Source organism: Mesoplodon densirostris, chromosome 10 (genome assembly GCF_025265405.1).
Source record: "Mesoplodon densirostris isolate mMesDen1 chromosome 10, mMesDen1 primary haplotype, whole genome shotgun sequence".
NCBI lineage: Eukaryota > Metazoa > Chordata > Mammalia > Artiodactyla > Ziphiidae > Mesoplodon > Mesoplodon densirostris.
Genome location: NC_082670.1, coordinates 69,900,596 through 69,924,588, shown reverse-complemented (window position 1 = coordinate 69,924,588; position 23,993 = coordinate 69,900,596). Strand labels below are relative to the sequence as shown.

The 23,993-nt window shown below is 40.3% G+C and overlaps 1 protein-coding gene across 15 annotated transcripts in view; it reads left to right on the top strand.

Moving 5' to 3' along the window:
- MAP4 (microtubule associated protein 4) overlaps positions 1 to 23,993 on the top strand; it is a 176,087-nt gene that overhangs the window by 99,720 nt on the left and 52,374 nt on the right. For all 15 annotated transcript variants that reach the window (XM_060111181.1, XM_060111180.1, XM_060111179.1 and 12 more), the window contains 2 exons: positions 16,804 to 16,926; positions 23,575 to 23,688. In XM_060111181.1, the coding sequence (XP_059967164.1) occupies positions 16,804 to 16,926; positions 23,575 to 23,688 (237 nt within the window). The remainder of the gene's footprint in view (positions 1 to 16,803; positions 16,927 to 23,574; positions 23,689 to 23,993) is intronic.

Sequence of the window (23,993 nt, the reverse complement as noted above, 5' to 3'; positions counted from 1 at the left end):
GTGGGCTATATTATAGGAGAACTGAGGTAGGCCCGAGGCAAGACTCAGAGGCATATAAAGGGCAGGTAAAAGCAAAGTGCTTCTGGTGGTCCTTGCAAATGAGTATAGAAAAAAAAGACACTAGCCGGGTCAGTAGCAGTATGCCAAGTGCCGGGACCATGTTAATTTACTCCAGTAAAGGTGCTGGTGTATCAGCTGCCAGATGGAAAAATCTAATTAGTTTAGGATTATCCATAGTCATTCTCCAAGATCCATCCAACTTCTGCACTGGCCAAACTGATGAGTTAAATGGGAATGTGGTAGATATCACCCACCTTTGTTTCTTTCAGGTCTGTGATAGTGACATTAATCTCTTTAAATCTCCTAGGTACAGAGTATTGCTTCTGGTTTAATATCTTAGTAGGGAGGGGATGTTCTGGGGGATTCCCACTCAGCTCTCCCTATTTTAAAGACCCTTGTCAATTATGTCTGTTCTCAATTATTCATCTAGGAACTAAGGAAATAACCGTAAAATGGGTCCATGGAACAATTGGGTCCGCTGTGAGTTGGACTTGAGTTAAGCACTCCATCTGTTACCTGACTACCATAAGCCCTCACTTTGACTGGTTGGCCACAGTGGCACTTTGGAACCTCAGGAATTAGTTATCCCTAAAAGGTCCGGGTATTTCCTTTTCCCTAATCAATAGTCACTCTTATAAGTGGCCTTTGGGGAAGCGTAGAGGCAGGATTCACAGTATGCACTTGTGGGAACAATGCAGGATCCTTCCTTAAGGGGTCCTGGGTTTGTGAATTGACTTGGGTCTGGAAACTGGATGAGAGATCTTGATCCTGACTTATCAAGAACAGTTTTTACTACCAGGGGTAAAGTTTTTTCCTATTATACAGATCGATCTATATACAACAGGAAAAAACTTTTTAGCAGGCTCCCTATGGAACACTGAAATCAATTAACTACCACTAAAGCTCCTGGTGGGCCAAGGCATTCTGATTACTAATACAGCCCTGCTGCCTTTTATGGCAGATGTACCCACCTTGTCTTTGGCAAGTAAGTGCTGCCACTTGGCCTCTGCTATTCTAGGATCCCATGATCCCTATTGGAATCAGAGAATCCACTTCAGTGATGACATCCCCCATGGTCATACCTGGGGGTTGTGACAGCGCCTGTATGGCCTGCAAAGCATAAATACTTACATCTGGCCCTTTACAGATAAAGTTTGCCAACCCAGGTCTAGGGGAACCAGGTACGTACTACACAGGAGAACAACCACAGAGCTTTTCAAGGATGCGGATGGTCCCCCTGACTAATGTATTTCTCAGTGCCTTCTGGGAATTCTTGTGCAACTTAGATCACAGATGAAAAATCTATTGAACATTTCCATCTTCCTAAGCCTTTGGATTCTCTGCCGTGGAAACTTTGGCATCTCTCTCATTAAACGTGGGTCACTGTTGAGTCCAAATTTTAGTCAGCCAACTGAGTGAGCTGTTAGAGCCACTTCTAGCTGCATAAGTTAATTAAACTTGGAATATCTAGTAGGTGAACCTGTATCAATAAAGTAGGCCCAATATAGAATTATATTCTACCCTCCTTGGTCAAATGTCCTTAGAATCTATTTCTACACATGTTCCCCAGGTTTCTGCCAATATATTATTACCAGAGTCTTTTTTTGCTGTGCAAGCTATTTCCTTCAGGATCATAGTGTGTACCTGTTTCCCTAGACCTGGGTTGGCATTTGGTCTCTGTCACAAATACTCAACTCTGCTGCTGTAGCACCAAAGCAGCCCTAGACAGTACGTAAGCAAATGAGTGTGTCTATGTCCATTTGTTTGTGGACACTGAAATGTGAATTTCACAAATTTTCTTTCCTCTTTTAATTTTTTAAACCATTAAAAAATGTAATAACCCTATGGACTTCGGGTGATAATGATGTTCGTGTAGGTTCATTGATTGTAACAAAGTGTACCACAGTGGTGTGGATGTTGATGCAGGGGGGTGGATGGTGGTACAGGGGGTATTTGGGAAATCTGTGTACCTTCTGTTCAGTTTTGCTGTGAACCTAAAACTAGTTTAAAGTCTTGGGTTGTGGGCTGTACAAAAACAGGTGGCTGGGTGGATTTGGCCCATGGACTGTAGCCTACCAAACCCTGCCCTAGAGCATGCTGAGATTTGACCTGGTTATGGGTCTCCGGCAACAGAGGGTGGTTGTGGTGGGCGACGAGGGAAATGAGCGTCCTCTTTGAAAGCATCTGCCCCGGGTGAAGTTTTCTCAGGGATTTTAATCAGGAAGGCTAGTATCCGAGGCACCAAAGGGCCAGCTCCTTCTCTGGTGTGGCCCAGAGTGACTTGGGGCATCAAGGTGATAAATTTCATCTAGCTATAACTAGTTGTCTCCATTCCAAGTGTCATTATTCCATTCTTTTCCAGTCAGTGTCCTAATTTCACATGAGAAACTTGGTGAGACTGTGAGTTCAACAAATTTTGTAATGAAAAAAAATTTATTGTTAACAATTTTAGACCTGTGGCTACAGGAAATAAGAGATTCTTTGGGGCTGTGATATACACTGTCTGGTTTTCAGGCTAACTCTCAGGGCTTGAGAGACCTGAGTTTGTCATTTTCTTTCTGTGAGCACTCAGTGTGTGCAGTAGGATCTATCCATACTACAGTTATTGTAGTCATTGTTACCACCATAACATTCAAGTACAACAGGTGGTTGGGCTCCCCAGGTACTTACTTTAGTTTACACTTCAACACAATCACAGTTGATAGCTCAACTAATTGTATTGCCACTGTGTGCCATGGATTACTTAGCATCCTATTTCCCATTGGTAAGGTGCTTGTTAGCATTGCATTTAAACCCAAAGGTGTGACAAAAATCCGTCCCCACATCCCATGTTTGTAAGTCTGTCTTCTGGAATCACCCTGCTTTTGGTACCAATTCTGTGTTGGGTCCAGTCAGGAAACAGAAACATAGTAATTTGAACAAGGGAAAGTTAATATGAAGAATTACTAACACATAGAGATTACCCACTAAAGGGTAAAGAGAACTCTGAAGAATAGAGGAATAGCAGATATGGGAACTGAGGCAGGGTATATAAGAAAGGGATATATGTAAAAGAGAGCCCACCCAAAGCTGAGATTCAGACATCTTTGAAGTCCACTGGAGTGTGGAGAAGTTCCTGAGATGCCACAGGCTGAGGACTACCACTTGCTGGGGTACCAACAAAACTCTCTAGGAAACTCACTAGGAGTTGGCCAGGGTGACAGCTGAACTAACGCAAGGTCACCTGTGGGGTGACACTGAAACTCGTGGGGGTGAGCACCATTCGGTGTCCCACACAGCAGCAGAGCACCATGGGAACAAAAAGATAAGAAAACACATTGGAACCAGGCACATTTTATTCATTGCTTTATCCCTGGAACATGGAACATAGTATGGATACTTAAATGGTTGTTGAAGGAATAAACGAGTACAGCTCAAGATAACATTAGATTGTTGGTATCTTTGTTACGTTTGAGTCATTCCACTTAAAGAAAAACTGTAATTTGACCTGGTCCACCAATTGAAATTGTTAAATGTGAAATTCTGAATGGCTGAGTTAAAGGATACCTTCATTTGGCTTAAAGAAAATTGATCACCTGCTAGGGCACTGATGGACCCCTCTTCTGAAGATTTGGTGTGTGTTTGCATGCACTGTTAACACACCCTTCTTTAGAAGAACGGGCCACAGTTACAACCTGAGGGCACAAAAGTGAGTTTTCGTTGCATTTTTTTTCAGAGCAGAGAGGAAGCTACCGCATCAGGTGCCTGCAGTGATAATCCTTTTATCAGGCATTAGTAAACCAAAGAAACAGAGGTGTGTTGGGTCTAGGAGGATTCTGGCAGATTATTTGGCCTTGCCTCCCTTGTCTTCGTCGTTGTATGGTAGTTAGGCAGAGTAGGAAAGAAACGTGCCTCCGGTTGTGTGTGGAGAGGAGGGGGATTGACATCTCATCCTGCACCTAGCTGGCTGCCTCTCTGTGCTGCCCCAATAGAAGGTCTCACTACATGTTAGCTCTATGTCCGGAGGAGGAAGGGGTACAAAAGTCGTGGGAAACCAAACCCTTCCAAGACCCCACACTGCTGACAGACTTGTTATCAGAGTGTGAAGAAATCTTTTTGAATCTGAGGGAACCAGAAACAGTGAGAGTAAATTGTTTGGACATTAATTTCCTTCTTGGGCTTCCCTGGTGGCGCAGTGGTTGAGAGTCCGCCTGCCCATGCAGGGGACACGGGTTCGTGCCCCGGTCTGGGAAGATCCCACATGCCGCGGAGCGGCTGGGCCCGTGAGCCATGGCCGCTGAGCCTGTGCGTCCGGAGCCTGTGCTCTGCAACGGGAGAGGCCACAACAGTGAGAGGCCCGCGTACAGAAAAAAAAAAAAAAAAAAAAGATAACTTCCTTCTTGATTCGTGTGTGTTGTAGTGTTCCAGATCATATTCTATAATGAGAATGTTAAATATCCATGAATAATTTGCCCTACTTGGGAAAGTGTTTTTTCATTCTCAGTTTAGAGCTGGAATGTCAAGTATCCATAATTGTCTGGAACAAATTGGCAGGATGAGTAGAAGTCAGTGAAATATGGACTGTGGACATGAATGCAGTTTAATGTTCACATGTGATTTCTACCACAGTTGAATTTTGATTATGGCTACTTGTAAAATGTTTTCTGGCTTTAAACCAAAATAATTTAAATACTTCCATTTATATACCCTGTTTAGCAGAATGTGAAAATAGAAATGGGGCTTATTATGAGTTATTGCTATTTTGAGGGAATATTTTAATTCCTATTTTGTCTGAAGAAAGAGCCTAGTTTTTATCTCTCTCTACTTAGGATAGCTGTCTATCATGTAACAGGTACACAACAGTCATGGTTTATGATGTCTGTTGCCCTGACATAATTATTAATTGTACTGTTTTTACTCTCAAGTGTATTAATCTGCTCTGACCAGGCAGACTTAAGTCTTTGAATAGGCTGATTTAGTTTAACATAAATTTCTATTGTTTAATAGCCCTGAACATTTAGAAAAAGTAAATTATATACTGATTATATTTTAGTATTCAGCAAAAAATATAATGTGAATAAAATTAAATGGAACAAAGGTATTGCAAAAAGTAGAATCTTAATTTGCAGGTTGTATCTCTAAGAAAAGCCCACCAGAGTTACCAGTATTTTTATGTCCAGATTAATCTTTTCCCCTCCAAATTGCAGTCATTTGTTCATTCAACAACCATTTATTGGGCACCATCTAGGTGTCAGGCACAGCATATGGGGCTGGGAATACTGAATGGGAAGACACACTCCTTGCTCTCAGTTGGCCAGCCAGAGAGCCATTGAGCAATGTCTTATATCACGTGTTTACGTGTAAGCACAGGCTGCCATGCAAACACTGAGGAAAGAAGTCCCTGTGTTTAAGAGGAGTGGTACATGCAGATGTTTCCTAGAGGGTGACCCTGGGAGGATGAGTAAGCTTAGGGCAGGCAGACAGTATGGGGGAGCAAAGTAAAGTATTCTAGATGGATAGAGCAGCTCATGTGAAAGAGTAGAGGAATGTGGGTAAGGAATAGTATGGTTAGCTGGGAACGACACTGAAACATTAAGACTGGCTTATATAGGACCTTATGTGATAAATTTGCTCTGTAATCTCTAGGTTATGGGGAAACATTAAAGGGTTTTAAACCAGGGACTAATATGAACATGTTTTATGCTAAGAAGAGGAGCGTCAGGCTAGAGGCAGAGACTCTTTAGTTGGTTGTTCAACTTTTCAAACAGATGGGCAATCTGTCCCTCACCCAACCCTAGATGTTTTTTGGAAGCAAATTCCAGGCATCATATTATCTTATCTTTATACCTGTCTGTATCTCTCAAAATCGATTCCTTTTTAAAACATAATTACCCATTCACACACACACCCCAATTCATAATATCAGATGTCCAGTCAGTATTCAATTCACCAGTATTTCCCCCAGTTATCTCACTTGTTTGTTTTTTAATAACTGGTTTGTTAGAATTAGAATCTAAAGTTCTTTTAATCCATAGATTCTTCTATAGGGATTTTTTTTCTTTAACACAGTTTGGATTTTGTTTATGTTTTAAAGATGCTTGAGATTTAATTGTGCTTATAACCAGAGGAGGAGAATAGAGATTAAAAAGCAAGTCTAGGGGGCTGGAGGACTGAATGGCAAGGGACAGTATGAAGGGCATACTTGCATAAATGCTGTCCTTGGAAAGGAGAATATAAGAATGCATTTCTTATATTCTCTAGTTGGGCAGGGGTTTTTTTTATTATTAAAAAAAAGGTGGAAGATTATACCTCTCATAAATAGGAAGGAAAGGAGTAATGGTGGACTCATGTAGGTAAGTTTTCAATAGAGGACAGGGCAGTGGAAGAATATTATTTTCTATAAAGTAAGAGTTTATATGTTGGGATGGAAAATGCTGGAGAAGAGAGTATATGTAACAACCTCTTTGGAGAACAAGAAAGGAAGTTGTGTAGAGATACATGTTTTTATAGGAACAGTGTACATTCAGTATGATAGTCGAGTGTCATGGGAGGTAAAAGGAACAGCTGAAAACAATGTAGTGTTTATAGCTAAACTATTGCTAACTTAAGGTGTATTGTGGCCTCATGGTGGCATCCTTCACCTGAGCCCACTCTGGGGAGCATCCTGCAGGATTTCTTGTTTAAGCAAAACAAGCATACTGTGGTTTTTTTTTTTTTTTTTTTTTAATGACATTTCCAAGACAAGCATGCTGGTTTGTTTTACAGCAAACCGAAAAGAAACTGTTAACTCAAAGTCATCATCTCTTTCCTGCTTGAGACTTTCAATGCTTCATTGTTTTCAAATATTGTTAGAGCTCTGGAAGTCTTTAAAAAAAGTCTCCAGCCATTTTAGGGATGGTCAAATATTATTCAAATCAGGAAGGTTGGTGAGCTTTTTGCCTGTTTAGTACAAAGGAGAAAGACATCCTAATATAGTTGGATATGAGCATTTAAATCTATTAAAGAAAGTAGGGCCTCCCTGGTGGCGCAGTGGTTGAGAGTCCGCCTGCCGATGCAGGGGATGCGGGTTCGTGCCCCGGTCTGGGAGGATCCCATATGCCGCGGAGCGGCTGGGCCCGTGAGCCATGGCCGCTGGGCCTGTGCGTCCGGAGCCCGTGCTCCGCAACGGGAGAGGCCACGACAGTGAGAGGCCCGCATACCGCAAAAAGAAAAAAAAAAAAAAAGAAAAAAAAGAAAGTAGAGTTGGTGGAAAATCTGAGAAAGGAGTTAGCTTTCTTCTGTCACTTTTTTTTCTATTTTTAGAAAATAGAAGTACTTAAATTTTTATTTTGAAATAATTGGAAATATACAGACAAACGAAAGAAAAGAACAAATAAAACAAAGAACTTTTGTGTGTTTTTCCAGATTCACCAATCAATAGTATTTTGCCACAACTGCTTTGTCTTTCTACAATCAATGTGTGTATGGATATACACGTTATTTCCCTGGCCAATTTTGTTTTATATTTGTAATAATAATCTAAGGCATTCTCACATGTATTATAGTGTCAACAATAATTGAAAATATCACGTTCAAAGATTGCCTCCTGTCTTATCTGTGAAGCCCTCTTGCCAGCATTAATTTTCTTACTTCTCTTTACGTGTGTACTTTAAACATCTCCATCGTACAGTTTAGCCCTTAGTGAGATATTGTATTATTTTCTCATTTCTAAGATGGCTAAATTTCTATCACAGAACATAGTGAAGCCTGAACTTTGTCTTCGACTTCTTGACTCCAGGGGGAGAGAGGGGAGGTGTTGGGGGAGGGGGCTAGAAGAATGATAGTGGTAATACATAAGCCTACAGTGTAGTATGGAGAGGTGTGGACTAATATAATAGACTTTTATAAGTGGAAGGGAGCTTAGATACCAGATACTGGTGCAATGTTTTGATGATGTGGGTGAGAACATTGGGGTTTGAAGGAATTAAATGAGTTAATAACTAAGGTCTCTCCAAAGAGCTGGACTAGAACCTTAGTCTGCTGCCCCAATCTATGTTCTTTTTTGCTTCTTTATCTTTTTACTTGACTCTCCAAGTAAATAGCAGAATTCTCCAGAGGGACAATGTCTCTAAATACTCTTAAGGCATCAGCTCTCAAACTTTTTGTTATCAAGACCACTTTTCACTCTTAAAAATTGGGAAACTTTGGAGGGTGACGAATAGGTTCTCTCTCTTGTGGTGATGGCATACATAGTCAAGATTAATCAAAATATACAGTTTAAATATGTGGAGCTTATTGTATGTTAATTGTACCTCAGTAAAGCTATTTACAGAATTTTTAAGGACCCCAAAGAGCTTTTGTTTATATGGGTTATATCTATCAATATTTTTCAAATTAGATATTACAACTGAGAGACTTTAAAAAAGTATTCGTTAAAATAACAATAAATTCATTATACGTAATGTTAACATTCCCCCCCCCAATGTTTTTAATAAGTATACTTCTTAAAAAAAAAGTTTAGTAAAAGTTTACTAAAAAGAAACGAAACTGAGCTATTTGTAATGAGGTGGATAGACCTAGAGTCTGTCATACAGAGTGAAGTAAGTCAGAAAGAGAAAGACAAATACCGTATGCTAACACATATATACGGAATTTAAAAAAAAAAATGTCATGAAGAACCTAGGGGTAAAACGGGAATAAAGACACAGACCTACTTGAGAATGGACTTGAGGATATGGGGAGGGGGAAGGGTAAGCTGTGACAAAGCGAAAGAGAGGCATGGACATATATACACTACCAAACGTAAGGTAGATAGATAGTGGGAAGCAGCCGCAGAGCACAGGGAGATCAGCTCGGTGCTTTGTGACCGCCTGGAGGGGTGGGATGGGGAGGGTGGGAGGGAGGGAGATGCATGAGGGAAGGGATGTGGGAACAGATGTATATGTATGACTGATTCACTTTGTTATAAAGCAGAAACTAATTAAAAAATATATATAAATTTAAAAAAAAAGTTTACTAACTTAAAGTTAGTAAGTAAAACTTTAGTAAAAGTTTAGTGTAAGTTCAATAAGTATACTTCTTTTAAAAAGTTTAGTAAGTATACTTCTTTTAAAAAGTTTAGTTCTGGTGAACTGTCTGGTTTAATAGAAGACAGCTGCATTCAATCTGTCACAATATGTTGTTTGAGTTGAAGTATATGAAGAAAATCCATTTCACTTATATATGTAAGCTAAGAGAAAGGGTATTTTGATAGTTTTTTTTTCCGATAACTGTGGATATTCTTTGATTTGACATCAAAACTGGACAAGTGGTAGTTTCTTAAAGGTTATTTGCAATGTAGAATCTGAAACCATATCAATGAACTTTTTATATTCTCTTAAATATTAAGATCTCTTGGTCTGTCTTAGACTTGGAATGGGTGTTACCTGATAGAATTATTCTGGCTTTGATATATATACAGATATTACTACTTGATTAATTGATACTTCTTAAATATTTAGCCATTTGCCCCTTCTGTTAAATGCTTCCAATTCACAGAAATAGAAACTGGCCACTATTTTTTCCCATTCTACATTTATAGGAGAACCAGGGTATCTAGGGTTGTTTCCAGTGCATTAAGTAAATTGCTTCTTTTTTGAATTTCATTTTTCATTCTTTTACTGAAATAGACTCTCTGAGTAGATTGCAATTATGCTAAAAAAAAAAACCCACCACATTTATTCTGAAGGCTGTTGTTCCTGCAAGGGAGTTTTCTTGCTTTTGCTTGAGTTTTAAGAAGGAAATCTAGGTCAGTAACACTGAATGAAGATGTGGGAGTGAGCCTCTGTCAAACATGCTGTTTAATAACACTGTTGGCCAGGGGCTGTTCTGAATGCTGCTCCCAGGAGAGCCTCTCTAAGCTGTGCTGCGGCACCAATGTGGAGGGGAGATAACCAGAGTTGCATGTTCCTTCTCCAGAATGTGCGGGCAAAATGTACCCACTTCTCTGATTAAAAACTACTTTTCTCCAAAAGGTTAAGAAATGTAAGGAGAATCACAGCCTTTTAAAGTTTATTTTAGAACTGAGATAAATTAATCCTATGAAATATTACTGTTTTTAAAATATTTTTACTAATTTTTTTAAAGTTTTAAAAATAAATATATTTTTTTATTTATTTGTGGCTGCGTTGGGTCTTCACTGCTGCGCACAGACTTTCTCTAATTGTGGTGAGCGAAGGCTACTCTTTGTTGTGGCACGTGGGCTTCTCATTGCATTGGCGTCTCTTGTTGCGGAGCATGAGCTCTAGGCATGTGGGCTTCAGTAGTTGTGGCACGTGGGCTCAGTAGTTGTGGCTCGCAGGCAGTAGAGCGCAGACTCAGTAGCTGTGGCGCACGGGCTTAGTTGCTCCGCGGCATGTGGGATCTTCTCGGACCAGGGATCAAACCCGTGTCCCCTGCGTTGGCATGTGGATTCTTATCCACAGCACTTTTACCAATTTTTTTAAAATTTATTTATTTATTTATTTATGGCTGCACTGGGCCCCCGTTGCTGCGCACGGGCTCACTCCAGCCGCGGCACTACTCTTTGTTGAGGTGTGCAGGCCTCTTGTTGCGGTGCACGGGCCTCTCATTGCGGTGGCTTCTCCCGCTGCGGAACACTGGGCTCCTTGTGCACGGGCTTCAGCAGTCGTGGCACATGGGCTCAGCAGTTGTGGCTCTCAGGCTCTAGAGCACAGGCTCAGCCACTGTGGCGCATGGACCCAGTTGCTCCACGGCATGTGGGATCCTCCTGGACCAGGGCTCGAACCCACGTCCCCCGCACCGGCAGGCAGACTCCCAACCACTGCGCCACCAGGGAAGTCCCACTTTTACTAATTTTAAGAGCTATTTATTTCTCCACGTTTTTGTTTCCAAAGAGAATTATTAAGCGCATATTCTATTAAAACACCAGGGACCTGGTAGAAATCCAACCGACAATCTTCTTTTCTTTTTTTTAATTGAAGTATAGTTGATTTACAGTGTTGTGTTACTTTCCAGTGTACAGCACAGTGATTCAGTTTATACATATGTGTATATATGTGTGTTTGTGTGTGTGTATATATATGTGTGTGTGTGTGTATATATATATATATATACACACACACACACACACGGATATATATTCTTTTTCAGATTCTTTTCCCTTATAGTTTATTACAAAATACTAAGTATAGCTCCCTGTGCTATACAGTAGTGTGTATATGTTAATCCCAACCTCCTAATTTATCCCTCCCACCCTTCCCCTTTATTTATCCAAGTTTTTACCACTTTTTCTTCTTCCCTCCTCCATATGCTTGTGAACCTTCCCAGAGACACTGTGGTTTGTTCTTTGATTCATTGTAATTTTTCTGGCTTAAGCAAATGACCAGTACTTCCTGCTGAGTACTTTTTTTTTTTTTTTTTTTTTTTTCTTTTTGCGGTATGTGGGCCTCTCACTGTTGTGGCCTCTCCCGTTGCGGAGCACAGGCTCCGGATGCGCAGGCCCAGCGGCCATGGCTCACGGGCCCAGCCGCTCCGCGGCATATGGGATCCTCCCAGACCGGGGCACGAACCCGTATCCCCTGCATCGGCAGGCGGACTCTTAACCACTTGCGCCACCAGGGAGGCCCCCTGCTGAGTACTTTTGCGCAAATTGTATCTTGCCAGGTTTTGGGGGGATATAAAAATGAATAGATAAATCAAAGGTCTTAAAATTTAATTTTAGAATTAAAATGCATTTTAAAAATCATAGGGCTTCACAGGTTCGTGCCCCGGTCCGGGAAGATCCCACATGCCGTGGAGCGGCTGGGCCCGTGAGCCATGCCCGCTGAGCCTGCGCATCTGGAGCCTGTGCTCCACAATGGGAGAGGCCACAACAGTGAGAGGCCTGCGTACAGCAAAAAAAAAAAAAAAAAGAAAATTATATATATAGCACAACCCTATTGTGTTTCATGTTTTTTTTGTGGATTTGGTTTGGTTTGGTTTGGTGTTTTACTATAGATGAATGGTTTGTGGTTCTAAAAGTCTCAAGGTCACACCCAAAGTTAAGTGGGAGAGCCAGGACTGGAATATAGATCTCCTGATTTGCAGTCCAGTTTTCTTTCTTTAATATCATATTTCTTTCTGATTTAGATTTCTAGCATGTGAAGAAACCTTTAGACAGCTCTAGGCAAAATACATATTTTTTACTTTTTAGACTTTTCCTCAATTAAAGGAGCTGGGCATTGCATTTTCATCTTTGTTGGCTGCCTACAGCTAGTTTTTTGGTTTTTTTAAACATGTAAAGTTTTTAGAATAACATATTTGGCTCAAAAGTCTCTTTCTTCTCTCTTGCTTTTCTCACCTCCCCCTTTTTTCTCTCTTCCTCTACCTCTCTTCCTCCCTCTTTTCCATTCTTCCTTCTCTCCCTCTGTCATCCCTGCCCCCTCTTTGGCTTCATTCTCAGGCAGATTCTTTCAAGGTGGGAAGAATGATTACTGGCAGCCCAGGTGTAGTGTAGCCTTATGGCTCAAGTTCTAAAATGTCTGTATATCAGATTTCCCCAAAGGACTTTGGGACTGCCTGAATCAAAAGTATACTTGTTTGGCCAGGAAAGCAAAGTACCACGATGGACAGCCATACCAGGATCACCTGGAAGGGACTGAGGTGGTTCCCTTTAGATGGGATACAGGCAGACAACTCTTGGATGCCACTCTGTTTGGCATTTGACACCCTAGCTATTCTCTAGCTGCCCTCTATGGAGAACTGCTGCCCCCAGTAAGTGTGTTCCAGCCAAATTAGTGTGCTCCTTACTTTCCCATTCTTGCCCGTGGTCTTAACTCATATTTTCCTCTGCTGGATATCTTCTCCACTTTGTCTCTTTCTCAGTCTCCCAGCTCCATTTAATTATAACCTCCTAACTATCCTTCCAGGTCCAGTTAAATTCTAATCTCCTGTGGAAAATATTCCAGATCATCCCATGACCATATTATGTGACCTTTAAACTCCAGTAGCAACACTTAATACATGTTATTGTAGACACTTATCCCATATGACCCATTATAGTTGTGGGACTATCATGTTCTTCATAGTTTTCTAAGCACTTTCACATATCCTCCCTCAGCCTTATGAAGTAAGTAAGGCAGGTACCAGATGTGAAAACTGAGGCTTGCAGAGGTTTGCATTGTTGGGTATATCTTAAACCCTCAGCTAGACTAATACTTGCTGCTCGGTTTCCATAGTGCCCAAGTAATGGTGTAATGGTGATGATAGTGATCAGTGTCTGTGAGAGCAGGACCTTTCACCGTTTGGTTTGCTGCTGTATCACTAATACCTAGAACAGTGACTGGCATATAGCAGGTGCTTAAATAGATAATTGAATGAGATATGGTTTAAACTTCAGGGGCTTGGACTAGGTGATCTCCTAGGTGCCTTCTTCTCTAAAATTCTAAGGTTGCCGCTAGGGCAGGGGAGGGGGGACGGATAAGGAAAGAGCCAAGGACATGAAATAGAAGCGGTCACAGATTTGTTTTTTTGTTAGTAATATGCAAATTATGACCACTAATACTGTTCATAAGAAATCTATCTGTCAATTAATAATTCCGAGTAAAATAATTCTTATTGGTGCTTCTTGTTTTTCTATTTCTTTTTTTGAACTCCCTGTAAATAACCCAAATCATGTACACCAGCAGTGTACAGCAGATAGGGAAAGAGATCAGAAAGTATTGAAAAGGTGGGAAGTTTGCCTGGGGAAAACTGAAGTGAAGAACCTCAATCTCTGTTTTTTTTAATATTTCATATTTCTTGGTGCTGTTAATTCAGAGCTGCGTAATTACCAGTTGATTGGTTCTTGCTATCTTATTGCTCTCCTGAGGATTTTACGTCTTTTGTTTCCATCAGCCTTGCGACTTTTTCTCCAGCACCATCTAAAAATCAGAATGTGGCAGATATCAAACTGGACCTATATATATATCTGCTGATTTTAAATCACACAGTTAACCCAGTTGGACTATAGTCAGCTATGGAGAACTTCCTTGTGTTGAAATGCCATTTAAATTTGGCTCTCTTAAAGCCAAAGGAGGGACAGAAAAGAGAAAGAATCCTGGGGAGAGACCAAAAAGGGGAGGGAGGGAGTGCTTTGAGGGGATGGAGAGGTTGCATTTCAACCTCTGGAGGTCTTAGACATGAGTTTGCCAGGGCCACATTGCAGGATGTTTTAAGTCCCTTCTGGTAGATGCCATAGCTGAGCTGTATTGCTGAGCTTTTCTCTAATCCCTGTCCCCAGGTTGTACCATAACTAATGGTGTATTTACTTCTGTACCTTTGTCATTTATTGATAGTTGACCTAGGGAATAGCTATGTGTGGAACATCCTCTACATCCATTGTAAACTGTTATTGATGAAAGATGATTATGATGATCAGTTTCCATCTTAAAAAGATATTCATGACAGATACTGCCTAAATTTTAGAAAAAGTCTCTCCTGAAGAATTGATTTGCTTCCTTCTCTTATAACTTATAGCAGAAGTTTCTTAGTTGTATGCAGGTCTGGAGGCCTGGAACCTTCAGAGAAGAACAACTGCCAGAAGCTCTCTTTGCCAGGTGGAACTTGGGAGGCTTTGTCATGTACAGTCTACCTTCAGCAGATAAGTTTCTCAGAGATTAGGCATTTCACTTACATAAAAGTTTTAATTATAAAATTATAATTGAAATATCTTAAGTAAAAATACAGTATATTATCCCCCTTCCATTCTTGCAGGCATGGAAGATAACTTAAAGTCCACAGATTTATTATGCTTAAGTAAAAATGTTTAGAGAAAAAAAAATAGCCTCAGATATCTAACATTCTCTTGGGATGTGTTCCTGAAGGAACATTTCAGGGAATGTAATCTAGGATAAATTTTTTTTTTCATTCCTCTTCCTCCTCTTTCCTCAAACGCTTCATGTAGTTGAAATCAGATTTAGGTGATTCTATGAAACATGAAAATAAAGGACAATCATGAAGGGGAAAATTTGCACTTCAAGGCAACCTGATGAGTTAGCTAGTAATAAAGGAGGGACAGTTCTGCCACTTACCCTCGAAGTTTGTCTTGAGACTAGCAGCAGGTATGTGGATCTTTTTGAAGTACCCTGTGGCTGAGCCTTCTCCTTCTCCCAGGTACATCTTTTTAAAGTCCTAGTCTTTTTTCCAGAAGCAGAGCAGTAGGGAAGCTTCAACCGTGTTCGTACTGTAGCTATTCAGCCTTTCAAAACTTCTTTCCTCACTCACTTCCATACCCTTCTCCACAAAAATTCATAGCCCCCAACAAGGGAAGTATATGCTAAAGGCACATACCTGGGAGTCCTAGATTTTTTTTTTAACCACTTTATTGAGATATAATTTACATACTATAAAATTCACCCATTGTAAATTTACAGAGCTGTGCATTCATCACCACAATCCCATTTTTCAAAAAATTTTTTTACCACCCTTAAAGTTATCTTGAGTCCATTTACACTCAGTCCCCATCTCTATTTACAGTCTAGGCAACCACTGATTTGCTTCTTTATAGTCATCTTTTCTAGAAAACTCATATAAACAGAATCATACAGCATATAGTCTTTCATGTCGTGCTTTTCTCACTTAGCTTATTAATGCTTGTGAAGTTTATCCATCCATGTTGAGGTGTTTATCAGTATTTCATTACCATTTACAGCTGAATAATATTCCAATATATGTACCATATTTTGTTGATCCATTCATCAGCCAATGAATTTTGTGTTTGTTTCCAGTCTTTAGCTATTATGAATAACATGGCTGTGAACATTCATATATTGTCTTTGTATAGATATTTGTTTTCATTTCTCTCGGGTAGACACCTAGGAGTGGAATTGCTGGGTCATGTGATAAGTCTAAGTTTAACAGTTTAAGAAACTGGCAAAGTCTAGATGTAAACTCTTACATTTTTCAGAAAGGGTGCCAAGATAAGTTAATGGGGGAAGCACAGTCTTTTCAAGAAATGGTGCTGGGAAAACTGGATAGCTGCATGCAAAGGAGTGAAGTTAAGACCCCTACCTAACACCATATAAAAAATTAACCCAAAATGGATCATATACGTATATGCAAGAGGTAAAACTATAAGACCTCTTACAAGAAAACATGGGCATAAATCTTTGTAACCTTAGATTAGTCAATGGTTTCTTAGATACGACACCGAAAGCACAGATGACTGAAAAAGTAGATAAACTGGACTTCGTTGAAATTAAAAACTTTTGTGTTCCAAGGACATCATCAAGAAAGTGAATCTTACATTTCAATAATAAAAAAACCAAGTAGCTTAATTTAAACTTGGGTAAATTATTTGAATAAACCTTTCTTTGGGGAAAGAAAAACATAAAAGTGACCTTAGATAAGCACATGAAATAATACATAACATCATTAGTCATCCGGGAAATGCAAATCAAAACCATGATGAGATACCACTTCACACCCATATCTAGAATGGCTAAAATAAAAAAAGATAATAGTAGGTGTTAGTGAAGATGTGGAGAAATTGAAGCCCTCAGACATTACTGGTGAGATTATAAATTGGTACAGCCATTTATATACATTTATGGAAAAGTTTGGCAGATCCTCAAAATGTTAAACATAGAATTGCTGTATCACCTAGCAGTTCAACTGCTGAGCATATATACCCAATAGAATTGAAAACGTATGTCCACACAAAAACCTGTACTTGAATGTTCATAGCAGCATTATTTACAAAAGCCAAAAATAATCAGATGTCAACAGTGGTACCTTATAACTTTTGTTTCCTGTTTCTATTTGAAGGGTCTCCAACTGAATTCCTTGAAGAGAAAATGGCCTACCAGGGATATCAGAACAGCCAGAACTGGCCAGAAAATACAAACTTTTGCTTTGAACCCGAGCAAGTGGTGAATCCTATCCAGACTGGTAAGTGCAAGGCTTGCTTGTGACTGCTGAATGTGAACTATGACATAAACATGGAAAAGCCACAATCACCACTGTTCAAGCTGTTTTCCAAAGCAACTGCAACATTTTATATTCCCACCAGTAAATGAGATAAAACATTTCAGCCTAAATATAGCTTGTAAAGCACAACCAAGGTATAATTATTTCCCCTGAACATTTAGTTGACCCTTTCTCCTCTCTATTTATCCCTTCTTCTGAGGCAGGTACCCCTTTGTTTTCTCCCCTTCAAAACCTGTTTTGAGTAAAAAGCTGAAATTCATATTCATTGAGGACTAAACGATCAGTAGTACCTTAGAACCTTAGTTCTTCCAAAAGGAATTATTATAGCACTAATAGCACCATTTGTCAAATGCCTATTTTGTGCCAGGCACAGTACTAGAGCCTCAATATACATATTATCTGCGTTTCTTACCTAACTCTGCCAAGTATATATTATCCTCATTTGACAAAAAAAAAAGAAAACTAAAACTTATACCCAATTTGTATAAAATTCAAACTAATTTATAGAGACAAAAAAAGCCTACCTGTAGTTGCCTAGAGCTGGAAGTGGTGGGAGGGATGGACTGCAGAAGCACCTCAAAGCAGTAGTCGATACCTCCACGCCAGAGTTAATCAGATTGAGAGCTCAAGTTATTTGTTTCCACTTATATATGGTTTCTTTTTTGCTATCTAACTTATAAGGTGCCCATAACTGGTTCCAGATGATCTAGTGCTTGATGTTCTGTACCACTCTCCAGTCATTGGCTGTCCCAGATATACGTAATTTTTGAAGAAAGCTTTAATGAGATGTAATTCACATACCATACAATTCACCTATTTAAAATGTACAATTGAGTGGATTTTAGTATATTTACATATATGTACACCCATCACCAGAGTCCATTTTAGAATATTTTTTGTCACCTCATAAAGAAACTCAGTACTCCTTAGATTTCACCCCCATCTCCTTATCCACCCCAGCCCTAAGCAACCACTAAATCTACTTTCTGTCTCTATAAATTTACCTATTCAGGACATTTTGTATGAATGGAATCATCATGTTAATATGTGGTCTTTTGTGACTGGCTTTTTTCATTTGGCCCAGTGTTTTCAAGGTACATGCTTTTTTTGGCATGGATTAGAACTTCATTCTTTAAATGGGCATGTAATATTTTGTATGGATACACTGCATTTTGTTTATTCATCAGTTGACGGACATTTGGGTTGGTCTCCCCCTTTTTTTTTTCAAGCTATTGTAAATAATGCTTTCTAAAGCATTTGTGTACAAGATTTTGTGTAGATGAAGGAATGTAACCTGGATTGGAATTGCTGATCATATGGTAACTCTGTTTAATCATTTAAGGAATTGCCAAGCTGTTTTCCAAAGCAACTGCAACATTTTATATTCCCACCAGTAACGTATGAGGTTTGTAATCACTACATCCTTGACAACACTTGTTTTCCCTTTTTAAACAACTGTAGCTAACCTAATGGGTGTGAAATGGTATCTTGTGGTGATTTTGATTTGCATTTTCCTAATGGCTGATGATGTTGATTATCTTTTTATCTTTTCATGTGCTTATTGGCTATTTGTATATCTTCCTTGGAGAAATGTGTATTCAGATCCTTTGACCATTTTCTAATTGGTTGATCTTTTTGTTGTGCTGTAAGAATTCTTTATATATTCCACATACTAGATGCTTATCAGATTTATGATTTGCAAATATTTTCTCCCATTTTGTGGGTTGTCTTCTAATTTTCTTGGTAGTGTCCTTGGAGCACAAAAGTTTTAAATAATTAATTAAATTCATTTATTTTTGGCTGCATTGGGTCTTTGTTGCTGCACATGGGCCTTCTCCAGCTGCGGCAAGCGGGGGCTGCTCCTCGCTGCGGTGCGGAGGCCTCTCATTGCGGTGGCTTCTCCCGTTGCGGAGCACGGGCTCCAGGCGCACGGGCCTCAGTAGGTGTGGCACGTGGGCTCAGTAGTTGTGGCGCATGGGCTCAGCTGCTCCGCGGGACATGGGATTCTCCCGGACCAGGGCTCCAACCCATGTCCCCTGCATCGGCAGGTGGATTCTCAACCACTGAGCCAGCAGGGAAGCCCAGTTTTTAATTTTGATGATGTCCAGTTTATCTAGTTTTTCTTTTGTTGCTCAAGCTTTGGTGTCATATCTAAGATTCCATCGCCAAATCTGATGTCATGAAGATTTATCCTTATGTTTTCTTCTAAAAATTTTATATAGTTTTAGCTCTTATATTGAGGTCTTTGATCCACTGTGGGTTAATTTTTGTGTATGGTGAAAGGTGTAGGGGTCCAGATTCATTGTTCTTCATGTGGATATCCAGTTGTCCCAGCTCCATTTTTTGAAAAGTCTATTCTTTCCTCATTGAATTGTCTTGGCATCCTTGTTGAAAATTTGTTGACCATAGATATACAGTTTTGTTTCTCAGCTCTTAGTTTTGTTCCATTGTTCTGTATGTCTGTCCTTATGCCAGTACTACACTGTCAGGGTTACTGTTGGCTTTGTGGTAAATTTTGCAATTGGGTAGTATGAGTCTACCTACTTTTTTTTTTTTTTGCGGTACACGGGCTTCTCACTGTTGTGGCCTCTCCCGTTGTGAAGCACAGGCTCCAGACACACAGGCTCAGTGGCCATGGCTCATGGGCCCAGCCGCTCCGTGGCATGTGGGATCCTCCCAGACCGGGGCACGAACCCGCATCCCCTGCATTGGCAGGCGAACTCTCAACCACTGCGCCACCAGGGAAGCCCGAGTCTACCTACTTTGGTCTTCTTTTTGATGATTGTTTTGGCTATTTTGTATCCTTTGCAATTCCATATTAATTTTAGAGTCAGCTTGTGAATTTCTGTAAAGAAATCAGCTGGGGGACTTCTCTGTGGCGCAGTGGTTAAGAATCTGTCTGGCAATTCAGGGGACATGGGTTCGATACCTGGTCTGGGAAGATCCCACATGCCATGGAGGACTAAGCCTGTGCACCACAATTATTGAGCCTGCGCTCTGGAGCCCGTGAGCCACAACTACTGAGCCCTTGTGCCACAACTACTGAAGCCCACACACCTAGAGCCTGTGCTCTGCAAAAGAGAAGCCACCACAATGAGAAGCCTGCGCACCACTGCAAAGAGTAGACCCCGCTCGCCGCAACTAGAGAAAACCCGTATGCAGCAACGAAGACCCAATGCAGCCAAAAATAAATAAATGCATTAATTCATTAAAAGAAAAATAAATCAGCTGGGATTTTTGATAGGAATTGTGTTAAATCTGTAGATCAATCTGGGGAGTTTTGCCATCCCAACAATATTAAGTCTTCTAATCCTTAAACTTAGAATGTTTTTCCATGTGTTTATATCTTACTTCTTTCAGCAATATTTTTGTAGTTTTCAGAGTGTAAGTTTTATACTCCCTTTTGTAAAATTTATTCCTAATATTTTATTCTTCTTTATTCTTATGAATGAAATTGTTTTCTTAATTTCATTTTCAGATTGTTCTGAATCTGAATTGGTTTTTGTATATTGATCTTGTATCTTCCAACCTTGCTGAACTCATTAATTCTAATGGTATTTTAGTTGATTCCATAGGATTTTCTGCATATAAGATCATGTCCTCTACAATAAAGTTTTACTTCTTCCTTTCTAATCAGGCTGCCTTTTTTTTCTTGTCCTTGCTTAATTGTCCTGACTAGAACCTTCAGTACAATGTTAAATAGAAGTGTCAAGAGCAGACTTCCTTGTTTGTTCCTGGTCTTAGTTAGGGAAAAACATCCAGTCTTTTACCATTAAGCATGGTCTTAGCTGTGCGGTTTTTGTTGATGTCGTTCATGAGATTAAGGAAAATGCCTTCTATTCCTAATTTGTTGAGTGTTTGATTTATCGTGAAAGGGTGTTGGATTTTGCCAAGTGATTTTTCTGCATCTATTGATGATCATGTGGTTTTATTTTTTAATTCTGTTGTTATGTATGTATTCCATTAATTGATTTTTGGATGTTAAACCAATGTTGCATTCCTGAGATGGATCCCATTTGATCATGGTATATAATGAGTTTTATATGCTGGCACATATGTAAACATTTGTTGAGGATTTTTTCCATCCATGTTCAGAAAAGATACTGGTCAGTAGTTTTACTTTCTTGAGATGTCTTTGTCTAGTTTTATATTGGTCTCATACAATGAGTTGGGAAGTATCCTCCTCTCTTTCATATTTTTGGAAGTGTTTGTGAAGAACTGATTTTCATGCTTCTTTAAATGTTTGGTAGATTTCATCAGGGAAGCCATCTCAGCCAGGGCGTTTCTTTGTGAGTAGTTTTTAATTACTAATTCAGGGCGATGGCTTCAGTGATCCTGGGAGACTTTTTTTTTCCATTTTATTTATTTATTTTTTGGCTGTGTTGGGTCTTCGTTGCCTCACACGGGCTTTCTCTAGTTGCGGTGAGCAGGGGCTACTCTTTGTTGCGGTGTGTGGGCTTCTCATTGCGGTGGCTTCTCTTGTTGCGGAGCTCAGGCTTCAGTAGTTGTGGCATGCGGGCTCAGTAGTTGTGGCTCGTGGGCTCTAGAGCGCAGGCTCAGTAGTTGTGGCTCACGGGCTTAGTTGCTCCGTGGCATGTAGGATCTTCCTGGACCAGGGCTCGAACCTGTGTCCCCTGCATTGGCAGGCAGATTCTTATCCACTGCGCCACCAGGGAAGCCCCCTGGGGGACATTTTGAAGGTCAAGTCAGCTGGATTTCCTGACGACTTGGATGTGGTGTATGAAAGAGAGAAATCAAGAATGACTCCAGGGTTTTGGACCAAAAAGATAGAATGCCATCAGAGATGGGAAGACTGTAGGAGGAGTGATTTGGGAAACAGGTTACATTTTGGCTTTATTTTATACATTAAGTGTTGGCAGTTTGATACAGAAGTCAGGAAATAAAGGGAGAGGTTGAGATGACTGGAGATACAAATTTGAGTGTCATCATCTTATAGATGGAATCTTAAACTGTGAGATGGATGAGATCACTAAGAGAGGGAATGTATGTAGGTAGAGAAAGAAAAGGTCTTCCTCTGTCCCGCAACCACTCAGTTCTTTAGTGCTCAGATTAAGTATTTGTCAAGTGAAGACCTTCCTTGACTTGAACTAAAGTATATCCATCTCCTAAATGTTTTCAACCCTGATCTTGTACATCTTTGGGTTTTTAGAGCACACAGGGTCTGTCATATCATATGCACCTAGTAAAATAGTAATGAATAAATCACAGAACTTTGTAGAAATCTTTGATTTTTACATGTGATTTAGCATTCTTCCCCTCCTAATGTGCGAACCATACCACAGTTGTTCTCATTGCTGGTTTAAGTGTCCTGTTTTCCTTCAGCAGAAGTGTGAGAGGCAGAGCAAGCAGCAGGCACCCCAAACCAAGTTAAGACTGGGGAGAATGAAGCTTTCTAATCTGTCTAGATTCTAGCTCCTCTGCTGTTCTGAAGCAGCAGCACTGGGGCCTCCTCCAGCGCCAGCAGTTTCTCAGTTTCCTTTCTGCTCCTTCATATTCTGCAGTGCCACGCTCTCCCCTAAGCCTGAAATCCCTTACTAGAAGAGGGAGGGGCAGCTGCCTCAGAGCCACCGGAATGAACATTCACTTAAAGCCTGGACTTCAGTGCAGCTGCCTCTGACAATGGAAGTGCCTAAAGGGAAATAGCATTCCCTGAGGAACTAGTTAGAAATGCAGATTCTTAGGGCCCAGCAGTGGGTTTTTATAAGCTTTCAGGCTAATTCAGATGTGTGTTGCATTTCAAGATGGCCTCCTTGGAGAGCAGAATTCTTGCTTGGCCTGAATGGCTTTGCTCTTTTTTCATGTAAGAAGGTACAGAGTTTACCTGATGTTTTCAGTGCCTTTACTCATGCCAACTCCTGAGTCTAGAGTTCATTCTTTCCAGGTGCCAGCAGTTCACCTTGTCTCATTCAGACAGGTGTTTTTTTTGTTTTCTTTTTTTGCGGTACGCGGGCCTCTCACTGTTGTGGCCTCTCCCGTTGCGGAGCACAGGCTCCGGACGCACAGGCTCAGCGGCCATGGCTCACGGGCCCAGCCGCTCCGCGGCATGTGGGATCTTCCCGGACCGGGGCACGAACCCGTGTCCCCTGCATCGGCAGGCGGACTCTCAACCACTGCGCCACCAGGGAAGCCCTCAGACAGCTTTTGAAATGCAGTTTTCTTCATGCTCTCCACAGGAGGTGAAAATGTCTCTTTTACTTGTTCTGTGTTGTTTTTTTTTTTTTAATAACCTAAAATGAATGTCTGCTCTGTAAATACATATTGAAAGTTTAATTATATTTGTACTCTCACCTCCTAATATATTATAGACTCGAGCATTAGTTGTAGTTTTAGTTTTATGTATTTGTTGGCTGTCTGATTTAGATAATTAAATCTTAGAGAATATGAGATTATGTATTTTTAACCTGTCACAAATGAATTAATGAATATTTGATTCCCCACCACATTCAATCACATATTATCTCAACATATTTAACTCACTGTTGATGACACACATGTAGCTAATCAGTATTCATCAGAGGATAATAAGGAATGATAATCTTTCTAGTTGTGTTCATTGGGAATGAGTTTTAAATTCCTTCTTTATTCCAGATCCCTTTAAGATGCACCATGATGACAGCCTGGAAGATTTGCTCTTTCTCCCCAGTGGAACAACCAGTGCTTCAGCATCTGCAGAACAAAATGATCCCCTGAAAGACAGTTATGGTATGACTTCTCCAGCTGGATTTATTTCTTAACTCCATCAATTAATTTGGCTTTTCACCCATCACCTTTGAAGTGAATCACTAGGCAAAGTCATGTTTAGGGGCTCTGGCTCTGACAAGGCTCCTTCTAGATTAGTCACAGAGAATTCACAGTTGGGCTGCTCAGGGTCAGCTCACCTCCTCTCATGGGATCTTGAATCCTATATCCTAGGGCCAGGTTCTGTCTCCACATTTTTATTAGTTCATGGCCTTCCGCAAGTTATGTCCTCCCTAAACTTTGGTTTCTTTATAAAATGGGGCCACCAC